This window comes from Emys orbicularis, chromosome 4 (genome assembly GCF_028017835.1).
Source record: "Emys orbicularis isolate rEmyOrb1 chromosome 4, rEmyOrb1.hap1, whole genome shotgun sequence".
NCBI lineage: Eukaryota > Metazoa > Chordata > Testudines > Emydidae > Emys > Emys orbicularis.
The window spans coordinates 120,033,280-120,054,716 of record NC_088686.1 but is presented as its reverse complement, the minus strand read 5'-3'; the positions used below and the strand labels follow the sequence as shown (position 1 = coordinate 120,054,716).

Sequence of the window (21,437 nt, the reverse complement as noted above, 5' to 3'; positions counted from 1 at the left end):
GAGGGCGCCGGAGGGGAGGGCTGCCGGAGCCCTGGAAGGAGGGCGGCAAGCCCCGGTGGGGGCTCGGCTCTCCCCCCCCCCCCCGGCGGCCAGAGCGCCGGGGGCAGGGCGGCGAGCCCCGGCGGGGGCTCGGCTCTCCCCCCGGCGGCCAGAGCGCAGGGTGGCGAGCCCCGGCGGGGGCTCCACTCTCCCCCCGGCGGCCGGGGGGAGGGCGCCGGAGGGGAGGGCGGCCGGAGCCCTGGAAGGAGGGCGGCGAGCCCCGGCGGGGGCTCGGCTCGGCTCTCCCCCCCCCGGCGGCCAGCGCGCCGGGGGCAGGGCGGCGAGCCCCGGCGGGGGCAGGGCGGCGAGCCCCGGCGGGGGCAGGGCGGCGAGCCCCGGCGGGGGCAGGGCGGCGAGCCCCGGCGGGGGCAGGGCGGCGAGCCCCGGCGGGGGCAGGGCGGCGAGAGGGCGGCGAGCCCCGGCGAGCCCCGGCTGGGGCTCGGCTCTCCCCCCGGCGGCCAGAGCGCAGGGTGGCGAGCCCCAGCGGGGCTCGCCGCTCTCCGGGGGGGAGGGCGCGGGGGCGGCCAGAGCGCCGGGGGGGAGGGCGGCGAGCCCGGCTGTGGCCCCGCTCTCCCCGGCGGCCCGAGCGCCGCGCCGCCCCCCTCCAGGTGCCGCCCCAAGCACCAGCTTGGTTGCCTGGTGCCTGGAGCCGGCCCTGGTTGTGAAGACCAATGCAAAGAATTCGTTTAGCTTCTCCTCAACAGCCTGGTCTTCCTTGAGTGCTCCTTTAGCACCTTGATTATCCAGTGGTCTCACTGATTGTTGGGGAGGCTTTCTGCTTCTAATGTATTTAATTTTTTTTGTTAGTTTGTTCTTAGCTAGTTGCTCTTCAAATTCTTCCATGGCCTGCCTAATTATACGTTCACACTTGATTTGCTGAAGTTTATGCTCCTTTCTATTTTCCTCACTAGGATAGGACCTCCAATTTTTAAAGGCTGCCTTTTTGCCCCAACCACCTCTTCTTGGTTTTGTGTGGTTCCCTTTTACTAATTTAATGCTACAATGGGGGATTTCTTTGGCATTCCCCCCCACAAGGATGTTAAATTTAATTACATTATGGTTGCTATTACTAAGCGGTTCAGCTGTGTTCACCTCCAGGGCTAGATCCTGTAATCCATTTAGGGCTAAATCATAAATTGCCTCTTCCTTTCTGGTTCCAGGACAAGCTATTCCCAGAAGCAGTCATTTATGGTGTCTAGAAATTTTTATCTCTGCATCCCTCCCTGAGGTGACATACCCAGTCAATAGGAGAATAGTTGAAATCCCCCATTATTATTGCATTTTCTGCCTTTGCAGCCTGTCCACTCTGAGTATTTCAGTCACCATCCTGGTTAGATGGTTGGTAGCTTATTCCTGCTGCTGTACTTTTATTGTTCAAGCAAGGAATTTCTATCCATAGAGGTTTTTTTGGTACAGTTGGTTGCATTCATGCATTATATTTAAATGGGACTTTTTTACATGTGACTGACTGATCCTCACTAGCTCCTACCTGTACTTTACCAACTTCTTTCCTGTCCTCTTTACTAAGATATAGAGTTCCTTCTTTAATAAATTCATCCCTAGGAGATATTTCCACTCAAATCATGTGCTCCTCTGTATGTTGGCTTTCTCCCAGACCTTAGTTTAAAAACTCCTGTACAAGCTTTTTAAGTTTACATGCAAGCAAACTGGTTTGGGTTTGGTTTGGTTTGGAGGAGGCCATCTTTCCTGTCTAGGCTCCTTCTTTCCCAAAAGTTTCCCAGTTCCTACACCTTCATCTTATCCACTCTCTGAGATCCTGCTGTTCTGCCTGTCTTTGACCCTGTGTGTGGAACTAGAAGCATTTCAGACAATGTTACCATGGAGGTCCTGGACTTTATTCTCTTGCCTACCAGCTGAAATTTGGCCTCAAGGACCTCTCTCCGACCTTTCCCTATGCCACTGGTACCTACATATGCCACAATCACTGACTCCTTCCCAGCACTGCACATAAGTCTGTCTAGATGTCTTGTGAGATCTGCAACCTTTGGACCTGGCAGGCAATTTACTGTGCAGTTCTCCCAGTCATCACAAACCCTACTATCTATATTTCTCATTTATTATGACCGAATGTATTAGCCCCAGCAGGGACAAGTGTTTAATGGCACTGCTTCCTGCCACAGATGCAATTTGTAGGAAGGGCATTGTGCCCCATAGCAAGGTTGGCACGACTGGTCAACATTAAAATCTAGTCACATGACATCTGGCCTTCATTTAGGCATGTGCTAAATGGAGCCCTCTGGTGCTCTACTACAAAGCATCACAAGTTTCTTTCACTTCACTAAAAACAAGACTTGCTCTACAGCTGACCCAAGCACCAAGTCCAATTAGAGGTCACAAGCCACTTTGTTATATCTGCCTGATTTCTCTACAGGTCAGTCACCCAGGGCACCGGAACCTTTGTAGAAGTGGGGGATGGGGCAGGCGACACAACTGGCTAGTGGGGGGGCACCACTGAAAGGTTGTGGGGCACGTGACTGCCCCACACATTGCCTCTGCCTCCATCCCCCTCCCCCTGACTCACCTCAGCAGACAGTTTGCAAAGCAGGCAGCAGTGCTGGGAGTCCAGCAGCAGGGAAAGAGAAGGACCCCATGGGGGGCTGCTCAGTCGGCAGCCAGGCACCCTGTTTCCTCCCTCCCCTCACTGCACAGACACATGGAGAGTGCAGTTGCCAGGAGGAACGCTGCCTCCTCGCTGCCTCCTCTCGCTGCTGTCCCAGCCAGAGGCATCCTGAGAAATCTGGGGTGTCACATGACCCTGCATGCCCACCACCCCCACACACATTGCCTCTGCCAAGGCCAAAGTGGATTCCTGCATCCTTTGTACCCTAACCCCTCCACTCCCCTCCTGTGCCCCCTTCTTCCCTAACCCTGCACTCCCTCGTGGCACTAACCGCCTCACCCCCCCCAGGTATTTGGTGCAGCCAGTCTCATAACTCCAGCGGCTGCACATAGCTCGTTGGGAACCGCTGCGCAGCCCGTCCTTTCTGCCCTTCCCACCAGCCACTGTCTGGCACCTGCAGCTCCGTGATCAGCTCCCCTATGGCAAAGCACAGCCCCTGCCGGTGCCGCTCCACACCTGCCCATGGCTTGCACTGTGGGGGAGCAACTCTTTCCCTGCCCTCGCAAACTACACCCATGTTAAAAAGTGTGTGTGTGGGGGGGAAGCAGGCTCCCATGGTTCCGGTGCTGCTGTCAGTCATTCACCATAGGAGCAACCAGATGTAATGGATGGGATCTCCTCATCATCAGCAATCACCTTCTCAGGTACAACCCCTGTAGCCATTCTCCCTTCCTGGTTTTATTAATTACAAGCTCTTTGCAGTAGCAGCGTGGGTGGAACAGTAACGTTAGCCCTGGTCACAGCTGCTTGTCTGCATGTGGTACAAGGTTATAGTCATTGCACTGAACTCTTTAAAGGGGCAGGAGTCTCTCAGTTAGTCCGGCTTCTGGGACCTATTTTAGAGTCACCTCTACTGACTTGTGCACATTTAAACTTGTTCTTGTGGCAGGCCATGTGATCACGTATCAAGTGTTTTCCCAATAGTATTTCAAAGGCATAAAGGCTCAGACTGATATATTGCGTAAACACAGTATTTCATGTGAGTCTTTGTAAGGTGGGAGAATGAATCTGCTTGTTCAGCAGCAAAAGTAATCCGCCTCAGTCAGCAAGCTCTATTGGTCAAGGTTTTGTTCTTGTGTTAAAGGGCAACCTGGGGCACAAGCTAGTCCTTTGAGCACAGGTGTGGAGCTTGCCCTTCTCTCCTGACAAGGAAGGAGCTGTTCTTCCTGAGGCAGGTTCATTCCTGCACTGGAGCAGGGATGGAGGGGAGGGGACTTGACCCTCATCTCTTAACTGGTGGTTGGTTTGAGCCTGAGTGCGGATTATTAGCACCACTATTGCACTGGCTGCTTTGTGCCGCTGCTAGGGTGCAGAATTGCCAAAATGTAGGACTGTTTGATCCCTCATCTCCATCCTCTGGCCTTCCTCCAACCTGGCATCTGCCCATCTTAGAATGCCACCCTATGCCAGACAGGGAGAGGCTTCTGCAGCAGCAGCACAGAGCTGTTAGCCATGGTAGTGCAGAACAAAATAAATGCAGGAGTGAGTTTGTCCTATAGAATTTCGTCTAGTCCCTTTTGAGAGCCTGATTGGACCTTGTGTCTCTAGCCTTGCCTTCTTACTACACCCTTCAAAGCCTCAGCTAGAATTAACCCCTTACTTGGGAACAAGCAAGGCCTCTGAACCCTGTGTCAGTCCGTCCTACTGCAATTTAAATCTAGAAGACGCTAGTATAAATGCCTTCTGTACCTCCACATTTACTTGCAGTGGTGTACAGCAATTGATGCTAAAGGCAAAGCACCAGGCATTTTCTGGAAGAGAATTTTCCCAGAGAGGATAAGAGGGAAGATTTCTCTCATTAAGAGGGAGAAATAAAAATGGAATTTTAGGTACTCAGACCCAAAACAGAGGATTCAGCTGCTCAAACAGACTGAGCCAAAAGTTGGATCTAATCCCCCAGCTGACCATACATTCCCTTGTTGTATCGTAACAGATAAATACACACATCCAACAGGTTTGTTACACCACAGAGAAATGAGCTGGTGAGTAACTGTGTGGGAAGGGGAGAGTCAGTGAGAAGCTGGAAGGACTGGCTTCCCAAGCTCATCTTCGGAGGAATAACAGTAAGCCAGCAGCTGGTAGAGTTCCTAGGTGCATGCCCAAAGGGTGCTCCTCCCAGAGGAGAAGGTACTTCTCCCTACTTCTGCACATGTGACATGTTCCTATGGCTGGCCCTGCACAGATAGACCAACAGATGATTAACAATTGCAGATTGATTACCCCAATCTGCTTCAGGGAAAGGACAATTTACTACTGAGATCAGAAGAGTCCCCTTCCTCCCCCATGGTCTAGATTTATTTCTCTGAAGCATCCAGTATTGACTAATGCTGTAGGCAGGTGCTGTACTCCGGTGGTTCTCAACCAGGGGTACATGTACCCCTGGGGGTACTCTGAGGTCTTCCAGGGGGTACATCAACTTGCCTAGTTTTACAACAGGCTACATAAAAAGCACTAGCAAAGTCAGTACAAACTGCAATTTCATTCAGACCATGACTTGTTTATACTGCTCTATATACTATACATTGAAAAATAAGTAAAATATTTATATTAAATTGATTTTATAATTATATGGTAAAAATGAAAAAGTAAACAATTTTTCAGTAATAGTGTGCTGTGACACTTTTGTATTTTTGTAAGCAAGTAGTGAGGTGAAACTTGGGGGTATGCAAGAAAAATCAGACTCCGAAAAGGGGTATGGTAGTCTGGAATGGTTGAGAGCCACTGTTTTACTCAGTAGTAGATCTGGTAAGAAAACCGAATACAATCTTCTCCCTTCTATCTGTGATGAGAGCCTGACAGTTGCACATGCAGTCATGACCCCCTCTTCACGCCATCACAAATCCAAGCCAACTGCCTTGCCCCAGGGCTCCAACTTGAGACAAAATGGTTGACATTCATTCTAACCGTCACAGTAGTTTATGGAGACCAGAGAATGAGAAGCACAAGCCATGACTTGGACTAGCAACAACATCCACCACAAAAAAGCTGCCAACCACTTAAACATTGACAGACAGAGGAAATGAAAACAATTATCCCAGGAGGACAGGGAAGTGTGGAATTTGCAGTGTGGGAGGACAAGGGCCAATAAAAATAGTTTAGCTTTGCGAAGACAACAGAATGCATCATTCTACTTGATTAAAACAGGCCACTCTGAAGGGTGAGTGGGGAAGTGCCCCAGCTTTTGTTGGTTTGTACAGAATGTTGTGCTAAAATGTTACTAACTGGAATATTTTGGATATTAAATTTTTATAAGCAGGTTTCCTAGTAAGCAGTGTTCTTAACCTGATGGGAGTGACCCCCACATCCTTTAGCAGGTGGCCACTCACCTATTGTCTAGAAGAAGTTGCAAGCTGATTCCCTCCTCTTCTATTCAAGCCAATTTCAGAGAAGTTACAGGTTGAAGTAACTTATCCAGTACTCCAGTTCAGTTACTGGGGGCCACCACAGGATTGTTCCCTACAAAACATTTTCTAGTGTTTTATCCATTTTTATAGCTTCCAAGTAGGTACCTTCTGCCACTTCTGTACATTTCACTGTTGGAAAGATTTTCCCCCTGCTGTTCAGACTAAGGTTTCCCTGTCTTAAACTCAACCCATTACTCCTAGCTATATAGTCCTTGTACCACATTAAATCAGGTTTCCTCAGACTGTAATAGAGCCTGCCTTAGCCCCACTGCGCCACCGGACTTTTAGCGGCCGGAGACGGAGATTGACTGGCAGAAGCTCCGCAATCGACCAGTTAATCGCGATCTACCGGTTGGTGACCGCTGCTGTAGACCGTGGACCCCTGGGGGTCTGCGGATTATGTTGACAATTTCCAAAGGGGTCCACACCTCCCTTTGAAATTTTTTAGGATGGAAAAAAAGTTGAAAACCACTGCACTAGCAGATCCTTCAACATGTTTTGCCTTCATAGCTTGTTCATTGTTTACTTTAAAGAGTATACTGACTCCAAGGGCAGTCATACCCTTACACTAAGCGTTCACTCTGCTGCCTGAGTGGGGTACACATTTCATAGTGTTACCTGTCACCACTGAATTACAGCTACAAAGAGATGGACGATACCATATTAGAGTAAGAAGGAATAAACAAGAAAAGGGAGGAAAAAATACTGAAACCCTATTAATTCCTGTCTCGCAGGTGATTGATGCATTTTAAAGTTCTGATCCTGCACAGAACTACTCACATTTTTAGCTTTACATACAGTTAGCCCCAGTTAGATCAATGGAATTATTCTCCTGCATAAAATAAAGTACACACATACTTCTTTACAGGTAAAAGGCCTTGACTTCCTGTTAGCTTGCCCAAGTTTGGGAACGTTTTATTAGATTTTGCTGCATACATATAGTTGTGATAATATTTTAACTGTAATTGCACAGATATAGTGAAAATATGTTAGAGCAATTTAATTTTTAAGGCCTCTAAAATCAAAGTAATTTGGAAGTCATGAGCACAGGAAATGTCCAGAGCTAATATATAGTTATGCAATTCAGCACCTGTAAATGCAATTCCTCTGCAATTTTTTACATTTTACATAGTAAGTTTCAGCTCAGAGTAAAGTTGGCAATTGAGTTTATAAATCCCAGAAAAACAGCATTTGAAAGAATAGTGAAGACAATAGAAGCTTATTTAAACTCATGACAGACATTTAAACTAGCATGTGTTTATATAGTCAGCAGTAGCAGGTTCTTACCTTACCAGCATCCGGACACAGCCATCACAGGTGACTCAGTTTCCCCTCACTCTTGGGTAGCTGGATGATTTGATATGGTCCATCCCTCTAGCAAAACAATGAGATCTCCCCTTTTGGAAGGAACAGAAATCCAAACACCTGACATTCTTGGCCAAGCCCAGGCAATAACCTTCACCTGTGTGGACATAGGGTTGATTAATACCAATAGGAACTGGCCTTCCATAGGCAAAACAATTGCCCCTACACTGATCTCAGTTGGTGATGAGTGAAGGGAGACTGAACATCTCAGTCATGTACCCAAAATGGGATTCTAGCTTTCAGTTTATATCTCTGCCCCTCTATATCCTTTTACCACCAGGTACTTACCTCATCCTTCCCTAGGGTCCTTCTATAGCTTGCCTGTGTTTAGACTGTCTCAGCTCTGGTAGGGAAGGGGGGGAACCACCTCCTTCTTACCTAATCCCTAGCCTTCTGGTCTGCAGCAAGGCTGCTTCTTATATGCCCTGCCATTCCTTCACAGCATGCCTTGCTGTCCCACCCTACAGTCACCTGGTCCCTGACCACATCTCCCATTAGTCCCTGCAAACTACTTTCCCAGACTGCACTTGTTTGGGGCTGAACCAGAACTAGGGCTGTAGTAGGTCAGCAGGTGTACTTAAAGAGTCACTCCATGCTTTGTTAGATAACTAGGGTTACCACCTGTCCAGATTTGGTCCCTTTTTAAGGTAGCTGACCTGGAAATCTGTAAGGGTGCTCAGCTGTCCAGTTTTATGGGCTCAGGATCATCCCAGATGTCCCTTTATTGTACCTCAAGAGTGGCACCCTATACAGAACCCACTTAGAATAATGCTGGTCTAGAAGATGTAAAAGATGAACTATTAACAATGTGACATCATAGTGCTTCTCTGTTGCCAGAGGGTTATCCTTATGTAGGGGGCGTTATGACTACAGATTCCAGGTATGGGATACACCAGAGTAACTGAGATCAGAATCTGGCCAAAAGTGTTTGAAAAATTCCAAAACTAGTATTAAGATGAAGTTTATATAACTATAAAACTTCATTAAATGAGTATTTAGGTTGCAAAATCAAGCACTCAAAAGTTAGGAAATAACAGTTTTAAGGTTGCACTGCAAATTTAATTGTGCCCTTTTGTTCATCTATCCTGTGCACTGAAGGAGACAGGGGCCCTGGGGAAAATAATGATTGTGTAATTAAAGAGTATATGATAATGCATACACACAAGGGGGGCAGATTAAGATTGCACCGGTAACCTTAAATCTTGTAACCTAAGTAATGTTCAGTGAATGTAGGGGTTTTAAATGCAATTTGCTAGATTTTTATAAAAGGTAAAAGTTAAAAACAAGTTTTCTTATGTGCATTTGTAACCACTTCTCCATCATGCATCACAAACAGGGCTGGGCTTGAACCCTGACTTTTCAGCACAGATGTCTACTACTTAACCTACAGGAAGACAAGGCTGTTATTCCAGAGGTGGAAAGGACTGCAGGGGCCCGATGCTGGGCCTGGAGGATGATTGGGTACCCTAGCCTGTGAGTGTGTGTGTCTCCCTCTCTCCCCACTTCGAACCAGGAGTTGAGGGAGCTTTTGCTCTGTATGGCATCCAGAGGAAGGAGGATGGGCTGCTTGGGCCATATGCTGGGTTTGAAGGGGTGGTTGGGGGGAACCCATCTCAGCAATCTCTCCCTCTTCCTCCCGTCCCTCCTGTTACAGATGTTTGGTAGCTACTAGGTGTTCCCAGTACAATGTCTTCTGTTTTGGTGACAGCATGTATCTGACCTTAGAACATTCATGTCCTGTTAATATTTTGGTGCCAAAGTTTTCCTGAGAAACACAAATGAGAGAAGGAAAATGATGATTTCCCACAGATCTTTAAATCTAAATAGAATTTCATGGGACAAAGAAAAGGCACTTCTCCATTCCCTATTTCAAAGGTTTGTGTCAAGCAACGGCGGAGTAAGAGCATCTCTAAAACATTTCACCAGAATCTTTTATACTGGGAAGCGTTAGGCAACCCAAATATAGGAGTCACTACCAGCTTCCCCTTATAATGTAAGACACTAATGTGCTGTGAGAGAATGAGTTATCTAGCCTGGTTGCTTATTAGAACATTTAAAATTTGTGTTGGCAATATAAATAATGTACTCAGAGGTGTTACAAAATCTCACTGCTAAGGAGCTGCTGCTATGTGGAGGAACTTTCCATTCAATGCGACAGCAGCTTTGAAAGCCTTATCTATTATGACAAGCTCTATTTTCCTAGGGTTGCTCATTTGCTGTGGTCCTATTGCTTCATCTTTTACCCATTACAGATATTGCATGTGAAGAGACTTTCCACCTCAATATTCCAACTCTGCTCTACTCCACTGAAGGTGTGGGGAGTTTGGGCTTCAGGGACTTGGCATTGCACTAGGAAGATGATGTAACCACACACCAGAAGAGCCTGTCTTCTAGGGTCCTGAACCAAAGCACATTGAATCAACGGAAGGACTGCCATTGACTTCAGTGGGTTTTGCCTCAGGCCTTACAATCCTCTTTCCAGCAACAGAGGGCCTAATGAGTGGTGAAGAGGCCAACTCTCTTTTCCATACTTCTGAAGCAGGGGTTCTGTAACTGGGTTTTCAGCACTATAGCACTGTGACCCATAGAACATCACGTTACAGAGCAGTTCTGGCTTTGCTGGACTTCACAGCTGGAAACAAACTGTTCCTCTCCCATATTCACCCCAACATTCTGTTCTGGTGCATCAGTGACAGTCCCTATTCTGACTGAACGAATGATCCCCAAACCATCAGTACTGGGGAGCTACACCCATCTAGCAGCAGCCATGGGGACAGTAAATAGAAACACTTGATCTAGGGCCTCCAGAAAATTAGGACTATTGAGAGCTGTAAATCCCTCTGTGGTGGGCATGAAGGTCAGTGCCTTCTGAGACAATTAGGGTACATGCTCACTGTGCTGAATACAGCCTCCTTATTAACACTGCTTGGAAACACACAATGTAATCACCCCTGGCCACTTGAGAATACATGACATTTGTAAAAACAACATGGAGTCCAGTGGCACCTTAAAGACTAACAGATTTATTTGGGCACAAGCTTTTGTGGGTAAAACCCCACTTCTTCAGATGCATGATGTTTGTGTTTCTCATTTGTGGGCCAGAATCTAGCCTCAGTGACATCTGTGTAAAGCCAGAGTAACTCCATTAGAGGAGATGAAAGCAAACATAATTTGGGAGATTTTCCATGAGCCATCACATATCAGCTGATGGTTATCTGTCCACGGTGGGGTACTTTGTTTTAACTCCATCAATGACCCCTTCAAAACCATCCACCAATGGCTCTGCTGGAAGTTCTGCTGCGGGAGCTGGCCCTCCCCCAAGACTCCAGCAGCTGTCAGGCATGATTGCAGTAATAAGCTGACAGCTGTGCCAGGTAACCTCCCTTTCCCCTGCCCAGCTGTGTACAGGATCTAAGATCCTTTTATCTCTTAGGTATAACATGGTTAGAGAAAAAAAACCCTCATGTGTTTTTTCCTATATGGCCTAAAGTGGAGAGAAACACTAGGCTATGGCAGTTTAGAGATGGGCCCAAACTGGATCACACACTCAGACTTGGGATAAGTTTGGATCTGGACTGAGAACTTTGCCCCTTGGGTCTCTCTTTATGGTGGGCAGAGCCTGGAACACCAACTCCAGATGCTCACAGACATTGGGATAACTCAGATCTGGGCTCTGCGGCTCGGTCCCATATGCATTGTTTTTACCATGTATAGCTCACCTGCTGCTCTGCCTGCTGCACTTTGCATCTGGGGTTACATAATGGGATCCTGACCTAGTTGTGGGCCCTAACTGCTATTGCAATGCTAATAACCATCATCAGCATCTGTTCAAAGAGAATTTGTGTTTATTAGGGTTACCATATTTCCACAAGCAAAAAAAGAGGACACTGGGGGGGGGGGGGGAGGGAAGAGGAGCCCCGCTCTAGCCCCGCCCCTGCCCTGCCCCCATCCACTCCCTCCCACTTCCCACCCCCTGATTGCCCCCCTCAGAATCCCCAACCCCCCCCCGCTCCTTGTCCCCTGACTGCCCCCTAGGACCCCACCCCCTATCTAAGCTGCCCTGCTTCTTGTTCCCTGACTGCCCCCTCCTGAGAACCCCCTACAACCCTACCTGTCCCCTGACTGCCCCGACCCTTATCCACACCCCCACCCCATATTCACACCCCCGCCCCCAGACAGACCCCCAGGGACTCCCATGCCCTATCCAACTGTTCCACAGCCCTTGATAGGACCCCCAGAACTCCTGACCCATCCAACCCCCTCTGCTACCTGCCTGCCTCGACCCCCTCCACACCCCTGCTCCCCTGACAGCCCCCCCCAAACTCCCGACCCATCCAACCCCCCCTCCCTGTCCCCTGATCAGGGCCGGCTATAAAGAGCCCAGGAATCGGGCTGCACTCTGGCCGGAGCCCCGGCCCGAGCGCTCGGCCGGAGCCCCGGCCCGAGCGCTCGGCCGGGCCCGGGCCGGCGCTGCTGGGGCCCGAGCGCTCGGCCGGGCCCGGGGGTGCTCGGCCGGTGCCGGGCTGGCGCGCTCGGCCAGAACCGGGGTCGCCGCCCTGGGGCCGGAACCGGGGCCAGAGCCGCTGGGGCCCGAGCTGGGCCAGAGCCGCTGGGGCCACCGGGCGCCGCTCGGCCCGGGCCGCGCCTCCCCGGAGCTCTCCTCCTCGCGCCCCCCCGCCCCAGCTTACCTGCTGCTGTCTCCCACTTGCCCCTGCTTCTTTTCAGACTTCCCGCGAAGATCTGATTCGCGGGAAGCAGGGGAGGGGGAGGAGCAGGTGGGTGAGCGTTCAGGGGAGGGGAGAAGGAGGAAGACAGCTGCGGGGCCGGACAGCATGTTAAGGCTGCAGGGGATGGGGGGAGCCGGGAAGGGGCTTTGGGTGCCCAGCGGCGCTTGGCCGCCGGTTTTCTGTCTATAAATAGCCGACCAGGGGGAAATCCCGGACATTTTTAGATTTTTAAAAATCCCCCCCGGACGGCTATTTATAGACCGAAAAGCCGGACATGTCCGGGGAAATCCGGACATATGGTAGCCCTATGTTTATGAAGCTGTGTGGGGAGAGGGTGCGTCTGTTTCAGGGGTAGGCAACCTATGGCACGGGTGCCAAAGGCGGCACGCGAGCTGATTTTCAGTGGCACTCTCACTGCCTGGGTCCTGGCCACCGGTCCGGGGGGGGGGTTCTGCATTTTAATTTAATTTTAAATTCTTAAACATTTAAAAAACCTTATTTACTTTACATACAACAATAGTTTAGTTATATATTATAGACTTATAGAAAGACCTTCTAAAACGTTAAAATGTATTACTGGCACAGGAAAACTTAAATTAGAGTGAATAAATGAAGACTCGGCACACCACTTCTGAAAGGTTGCCAACCCCTGGATTTGATACCAGGCTATAACTGATGCTGTGTCTCCCAGGCCACAAGATTGGGGAAGGGGATGCTAAAGAGAGTCTGATACAAAGCCTATTTAAGTCACTGTAAATTTTTTCATTCACTTTAGCAAGCTTTGGCTCAGGCCCTCTCTCCCCCCCCCCCCCCAAGGCAGTAGAGCATTTAACACTTTCTTTCCCCACTTCCACACAAAAGCAAACAAACCCTTATTTTTGGCACAGAGGTGCAGGGCAGCTCCTTGGCTGAACAGCTAATGGGAGTGAAGAGTGTGTTAAAGTGCAAGCAGCTTTTGTCTGATGGGTAAATACTGCCAGTCACAGGGGCTCTCTGAACTAGAAAGGAAGCAGCCTTTCAAAACCAAGGGGTGCATTCTACAATGGGGTTTATTATACTGTAGCCTCTAATGATCCTATTGATTTTTTTTTTTAAATGACTTGTTTCTTTTAGGTGAAGAGTGAAGGCCCCAAGCTGGTGCCCTTTTTTAAAGCCACTTGTGTTTATTTCGTCCTCTGGCTGCCAACTTCCAGCCCTTCCTGGTTCAGTGCCCTCATCAAGTGTCTGCCCATCTTCTGCTTATGGGTTTTTCTGCTGGCACATGGAATCAATTTCTTAGTCGCCCATCGAAGCGCCAGTAGGATCTTAGCAGGGTTAATATTCTCTGCCGTGGGGGATGCCTTCCTCATCTGGCAGGAGCAAGGCTACTTTGTTCATGGTAAGTGATGCACCAGTTCGGAAGGGATGTAATAGCAGCCAGTTACCATTTATTTAGGGCTGAATTCTTTATGCAGAGGGTTTATATATTTTTCATTTGTATTTAGTGTTTAACCCATTGTCATGGCAGTAGGAAGGACTCATCCCATGCATAAATCCCTTGCATTGAAATTAGAGGGGGTGCACCATGGCTGGATATGACCCCTGTCCTCCTCTGTACTCACATTCCAAGAGCCTGGGGTTGGCTGGTAGCCATGTCATGGGGCTGGCCCAGGATTGATTCTCAGCATCTGTCCTCATTCCCTGGACTGGCAGGACTTGGGAATGTGGCAAAGGCAGAATGACCTCACCTCACTCAGCAGTTGGCTGAACTCTGTGCAATCATCTTATACACGGATAGCTGCTGTGATGTGCACTCCCAAAGCCCCAGTGTAAAGCAGAGAACAAGTGAAGGGGAAAGTGGATCCTCAGCGTTCTAACAGGGAAGCATGTGAGTAGGGAGCAGGGTGTGGGCAGTGGTTAGAGTCACGCACGTGGAACCAGAGCTGGGGATAGTCAGATGCCAAGGGAAAGGTCAGAGCCAGTAACCAAGTCAGGAGGAGAAGCTGGAGTTAGAGTCTGGGGTAGGAGCAAAGACCTTTAGCAATGCAGGAACAGATGGTGGTCTGGGATAAGGAGAATAGGAACCAGAAACAGGCTGCAAGGCAGGAAACAGGAGTCAGGCACATAGGTAGGGTGTGTAGTAGCAGCCAACCAAGGATTCCTCCAGTCACTCAGACAACTTCCTATGCCTCTTTCTGGCTTAAGTAGTGCATCTGGGCCAATTAGTGCGGCTGGATATCTAGACATCTCCCCCCAAATCAGGAGCTTTGTGGGCAGGGCTCCATGCAAGCTAGAACTTCACAAGCCTCCTTCTCCAATCAATCAAATCATTCAGGTGAGCTGCTGTGTGGTGGCTGTGGTTGAGGCCTGTGATCCTTCAGTGCCCCTGGGGCTAGAGATGGGCCATAGAAACCACTAGGCCTTCCCCTAATTGGAGATGTGCTGACTTGAGTCACAAGCTATCTTGAAAATGCAGGACTTTCAGCAAGCTTTGATCAGGTCCCTCTCACCAAAGGCTCTTAAGCAAACTAAGCGTTCTTGACATAAAAGGGAAGGTCATCTCATGGTTCAGTAACTAGTTAAACAGATAGGAAACAAAGGGCAGGAGTGAATGATGAATTTTCACAGTGGAGAGAAGTAAATAGCAGGGTCTCCTAAGGGTTTATACTGGACCACTGTTCAACATATTTATAAATTATCTGGGGGGGGGGGGAGAGTAAATAGTGAGGTGGCAAAGTTTGCAGAGGATACTAAATTACTTAAGATAAGTCCAAAGCAGACTGTGAAGTGTCAAAAGGATCTCACAAAACAGAGCGACTGGGCAACAAAATAGCAGATGAAATTCAATGTTGATGAATGCAAAGTAATGCACATTGGAAATCGTAATCCCAACTATACACACAAAATGAGAGAGTCTAAATTAGCTGTTACCACTCAAGAAAGATCTTGGAGTCATTGTGGATAGTTCTCTGAAAACATCCACTCAATGTGCAGCAGCAGTCAAAAAAGCGAACAGAATGTTAGGAACCATTAGGAAAGGGAGAGATAAGACAGAAAATAAGGTTGTTTATATAAAGTCATTATACACCCACACCTTGAATACCATCTCTAGAAGAATATTAGAATGGGGGAGGGGTGGAAAGTAGAGAGAAGGGCTATGAAAATTAGGAATATGGAATAGCTTCCATATGAAGAGAGATTAAAAAAAGACTAAGTGTTTATCCTAGAAAAGAGACAACTAAGGGGGTGGGATATGATAGAGTCGATAAAATCATGAATGGTGTGGAGGAAGTAAATGTTATTTACCCCTTCACATAACATAAGAACCAGGGGTCACCCAATGAAATTGATAGGCAGCAGGTTTAAAACATAAGGAAGTAATTCTTCACACAATGCACAGTCAATCTGTGGAACTCATTGCTGGGAATGTTGTGAGTTAAAATAATTCTGGAGGATAGGTCTCTCAAAGACTATTAGCTAAGATGGTCAGGGACAGAACCCCATACACTGGGTGCCCCTAAACCTCTGACTGCCAGAAGCTGGGAGTGGGGATGATGGGGTGGATCACTCGATAAATTGCCCTGTTTTTTTCACTCCCTCTGTAGCATCTGGCACTGGTCACTGCCAGAAGACAGGATACTGGGCTAGATGGACCATTGGTCTGACCCAGTGTGGCTGTTCTTATGAATACCCATCAGCCCATTTTCTTCAGAGGCTGCTGACAATTTTGTCTTGCCTCCTCAAATGTTTGAACTGAGGTTTTCAAAGCAGTCTGGGCTAGTGGTTGTCAACCTTTTCACAACCTTTTCCTATCAATGGCAAAAAACTACATTAACACAGAAGTAAGCTTGCCTGGCTGAGTTGAGCAAAGCTCATTCGGAAAACCAGGAAATGCAGAGTTAATGTTGCCCATGCAACCTTGACTCTACCCTCTTTTAGTAATGCCCTAATACGCCCTGTTAACACAGGTTTACTCTGCCAACCCCACAGTTGCTGAAATGTAAGAGCTCTTCACCACCTTTTACACCCATTCACTTTCACCACGGAGGATTTTAGAGTACTTCCAAGAGTTGAACTGTAGCACATATAAAATGTTAGGAATGGAAACTTTTTAGCTGTATTTCTATATTAGCACATGCAACTAAAAAAAAAAAAGTACATTTTCTTAAATATGGTTCTCAATTTCAGTCCCCCAAAGATTTAGTGGGTGCCGTGCACTACTTTGGGTGAAACTCAACAGCGTGAGACCATTTTTACTTGCATCACATTAATAGCTTGATCTCTAGCTCTGCACAAAAACAAAACAAAACAAACAAAACCTACACACAATCCACACACCCTGGAAATTTTGAAAAATGGCTACTTTTTCCAGGACTTGTATCTTTGCAACCTGTCTCAAATGACTCCAAATTTGGGCCACTAGCCCTACCCCACCCGCTCCTGAGGCGGACCAGTTTCAAAGGAATCCAACTAAACATGTAGATTTCAGAAGATTTAAAGTGTGACCTTTAAAGAGAAATTGCTTCCTTAACCATTATGGCACTGCTGCACCACTATAATAGTGGGATCATCTTGAGACCAACTTCCCAAATATCTGGAATAGGTCAGTGATCCCCTCCCACGCATTTAGCAATATGGGAAGTGTGGTTGCAAGCCCTGGACACCTGTTTTAAGTGCCCACATTGAGAACACATGGTCTAGGGGATTTGGACACATCTCCCACTAATTTCAGTGGAATGGGTGTCTAACGCTCCTAGATGGCTTTGAAAATCTCTGCCTTCATATTGTGTCATCCCTCCCCCCCCCTCCCCAAACAGGCTGATGTCAAACATTTGCCATTTTGAGCCACCTCAGGAGTCTTTAATACTCTTTCCAGTGGTGACAGACAGTAGAGGAAGATTTGAGCTTCAGCCATTTTCAGACAAAATGTCATGCACCGCTACAGTTAATCTTTGATCGACGCTAGAAAAAGTAATTTCTCCTTGTTTAAAAGTTAGTAAGTCGGTGCTGGTTGAGGAAAAAAACCCTTTAAATTCAAAGTGTTGACAGCATTCTTTGTGGAAATATCCATAAAAGTACATTCAGTCTTAGCAAACAGTTCATTTCCATCTCTATAAATATGGCTGTCAGTCTGAAGACAGTTTTGGAGTTGGTCTCCTTTGAACTGCTGTTGGCAAGAGGAGTTTGGTAAAAGACATTTGTGACTTTATAGGATGAAAGTCCTGATGAGCTATTCTTGCTGTGCTGGTCTTGTTGCCTCATTTTTTACTATTACAGCCAACTAATAGGAAGCTGTTTTCTGACTAGCATTCTATTGTGTCTAGGAGATATTTTGTAATTGAAAATGCATCTCACTTGATGACAGACATTTAAAACCAAAGTGAAGTTTCTAGTCTCTGCTTATACTAGCCCTTTGCACTGGTGGCTAGAGACTCACATTTCAGATGAGGGAATGGAAGGTGTAACAAAAGGGAATCTCATTCACTCAAGGTGGGGGTGGGTGGATTGCAGCTGGCTAGCCCTCTCCATTGGGGAAGAGACAGAAAGGTAACGGAAGTCAGCCGCTTCCATTGCAGTTGGTCCAGAATGAAATGGAGAGTAAGAAAAGATGGAGAGGGAAAAGGCTGAATTAGCTGGAAATTTGGATTCCCAGATCACACTCTTGCACATCCAAGGACTTGGTCTGAGCACATCTTGTAATCCAAGCACCTTGTAATGGCAATACATATATACTGGAAGGCTGTTGAATGTTTGCTGTCTCCCCCCCCCCCCAGTCTTTAGTTAGGTGGGGTGGGGCCTCCTGCCACTTCCAAATGCCTGAATGAGCTCTCTTGGGAGCAGCCCGTCTTCTGTCTGTGACTAACCTCACAATTTATCACAAACCTCTTTCCCGTCTCTGCTTCTCATCTCGACCACCATTTTCCTTCGCAATGCCAGGCCTGACTCAGTGGAGTTACACTAGGAATCCATGTGATCCATTGTCTGTCTTTTCTGTCAGACATGCACAGAATCCTGTGTCCATCTAGACCAGTGGTTCTCAACCAGGGGTCTGTGGGCTGGTTTCAGGGAGTCCACCTAGCATGGTTGTTGTTAGACTCGCTAGGGCCCAGGGCAGAAAGCCAAAGCCCAGCTGCGCAGGACTGCAGCCCGGGACCCTGAGCCCCCCCAACCCCAGACTGAAGCCAAAGCCTGAGCAACTTAGTTTTGCAGTGCCCCTGTGGCGTGGGACCCTGGGCAATTGCCCTGCTTGCTACCCTTTGACGACAATCCTGGCTTTTATATGCAGAAAAACAGTTGTGGCACAGGTGGGCCATGGAGTTTTTAATAGCATGTTGGGGGGGCCCTCAGAAACCCCCAAGAACCCCTTATCTAGACCTTCCCAGCAGGCTTGTTTTCTGACTGTATGTATTATATTCTTTGATTCTCTATCCCTGGCTTTTCCACATAAAGCCATTGAGCCTCTTGGAGAAGAAACCTCTCCTGACACCTACTCTAAAGTATCCTCACATCCCTTAACTTCCCCTTAAAACTGTGCATGAGATTGTTGTAGTATAAAAAGCTCTTGTCCTAGATCTTTAGTAAATTTCCCTACTCCTCATGTTTAGCTAGCTCATTAAGTCTTCCCTCCTGTTCTCTGAATTAGTCTTGAGGCCATCATTTGGTGTCTCTCCTCCCCCCACCCCATTTCATCCCTCTCCTCTAGTGCCCTGTCTCATCTATCTAGCCTTGTGCCCTACATGTGGGCTCTGCCTCTCCTCTCTCTACCAGTTCCATTCTGTGGATGCACCAGCAATCTGAGCTGTAGATCAGCTGGACATAGCACAAGACACTCCCCAGTGCAGAGGGGGCAGTGCCACCTGGTTGAGTTGTTTTAGCCCAGTGTGTTGGCTTGTGAGCATGACAAACATGCAGAACAAACTTCTCACTGGTGGATTTTAGTTGCTAAGGAGCTCCTGTTCCCCTTCTACCAGGGCATCACGACATAATTTGCAGCCACTGGCCTGCTGGGGCACTCAGATTTCCAGATTCTTTTCAGTTTCATTTATGCATGAAAACATCTAGCCAAGTTAACAAATCTGTATGAACAGAATGGAACAGACTTTCAGTGTATGTAGGTCTGTGGGCTGAGGGTGGGAGAAGGGAGCTGAAATTATTTTGGAGTCCATCATGTGAGACTGGCAAGACCAACTAGTAATCAGCACCTGCTGCAACACATGGTGACATTTCTTTTCAGATGGACTAGTGCAGAGGGATTAACATATGGGCAATTCCTTCCTACACCAACATCTGGGATTTCTCAAGGGTATTTTTCTTCAAAGGGAAGCTTGTTTTGTTTTCACTGATCAATTCCACTCTTGAATCATTTGGGTCCTGCAAGTAGCCATAAAAAAAAATTGGCAGGTTTAACTGGTGTAATCCCTGAAATATGCCTGCTGCTTCCTTCCAGTTTATGATTCTGCTAGCAGTGGGTGGAGGAGGTGATGTTTAGACTTGGGTCCAGCTTAGGCCCAGGTTGGAGTTTGGGTTTGTGGCTAAACAAGGCCAGAGTTTGGGTCTGAATTTGGAGGTGTTGAAATCTTTGCTAATTGCTCTCACGATATTTGGATTGCATCTGGTCTGGGAAAAGGTTCTTTCCAGTTTTGGCACCACCCAGAAATAAAAACAAAACAAAAAACTCTTCAGGTGTGTACAGATCTGGGATCTCAGACCTGCCTTCCTCCACTCTGAAATTCAAAAAAGAGGTTCGGTCTGAAAGACTGGAGTTTCGTTTCTTCCTAATTGATCTGTAGAGTTAGCAGAGGTGGTTGGCAGAGCAGAATTATCTTCAGTGTGACTGTGGGTACTTCAGGACATATTCCTAGGGCAGGAACAATCTGACCAGGGTGGCCTCCTCTACAGATGTCACTATATTAATTTTTTTTTTTTTTTAATAAAGGGATGGGATTTTCAGAAAGGCTGAATATTGGCCTACCTCTGCTTCCACTAAACTCACGTGGGAGTTTTACCACTGGGAGCAGAATTGTGTGACTGTTTAATCTGATGTATTCATAAGTCTCCACCCACAGGTCCCTGACTGTGGTGGGCTATTGTGTTAGTTATTCCCATTAAAGCTGACACTTGCTGTGTCAATGCCTCTTTCCAGGTCTGCTGATGTTTGCCATCACACACATCCTGTACTCCTCAGCATTCGGGATGAAGCCTTTGGACCTGAAAGCCGGCTTTGTGATGACCCTTGTTTCCAGCTTCTGCTACACCTTCCTGTACTCCTACCTCTCAGGCCCCTTCACCTACCTGGTAGCTGTCTATATCGCTTTGATCGGCTTCATGGGGTGGCGCGCCATTGCTGGCGTGCAGCTGTGCAATGACCTCTGGACTTGGACCAAGCTTTCGGCCTGTATTGGCGCAGTGCTTTTCATGGTGTCAGATCTGACCATTGCAGTTAACAAGTTCTGCTTCCCGGTGCCCTACTCACGTGCCATCATCATGGCCACTTACTATGCAGCCCAGATGCTCATTGCACTCTCAGCTGTGGAGAGCAGGGATGAAGAGGACTTCAAAAGGAGGAATTAGATGGAACGCCAGCAGGCTCATGAACTGCATGGATTATAACTGGGGTGCTGCAGCAGCATTAGTCGCTGAGGGAGATCTCCATCTCTCAAGGTGCATTGGTGATAGAGATTTTGCTTCTTTGAAGCATTATCTTTGTTTTTTTTAATCTGACTCTCCTTGAATGTAATTTACTTCAGTGTGGAGACCACATTGGAGAATTTAGACTGCTCCTACAGTAGCTACTCATTGACCTTTTCCTCTTGGAAGCTTCAGGAGTCCTCTCTTAATACCACATTGTATTTGTTAATCCTGAAGGTGGTTCTGAATGTTATGGAAGGAGAAGGCTAATTTAAAGAGACCATGAAAAGAAGCTAGGCAGGTTAAGAGGCTTGCCTTCGACCCTGGACACACATGTCCAAATCCCAGCTAAGGTGATAGGGAGGTGACAGTAGGGTGACAGCAAATGTGAAAAAATCAGGACAGGCGGGGGGGGGGGGGGGGGGGGGAAATAGGATCCTATATAAGAAAAAGGCCCAAAAATCTGGACTGTCCCTATAAAATTGGGACATCTGGTCACCCTAGGTGACAGAGGGTAGGTGGTGACTAGACTAGATCCCACTTGTGGGCATTACAAAGCCACTACACAGGGTGCAGCAACTGACAGCCTCTGCTCAAAGAAAGCCCAGGAGTAGCATAGCAGGAGGATAGGTAGTGCAGGTCAGGTCTGAAGTA

General features: G+C 47.7%; 1 protein-coding gene across 1 annotated transcript; it reads left to right on the top strand.

Moving 5' to 3' along the window:
• The first annotated feature begins 12,450 nt into the window (after window positions 1-12,450).
• On the top strand, window positions 12,451-20,726 carry TMEM86A (transmembrane protein 86A). Its single transcript, XM_065403355.1, has 3 exons — window positions 12,451-12,510; window positions 13,290-13,554; window positions 20,299-20,726. The coding sequence occupies exons 1-3, from the start codon at window positions 12,451-12,453 to the stop codon at window positions 20,724-20,726; spliced, it is 753 nt and encodes a 250-aa protein (XP_065259427.1).
• Window positions 20,727-21,437: the final 711 nt, after the last annotated feature.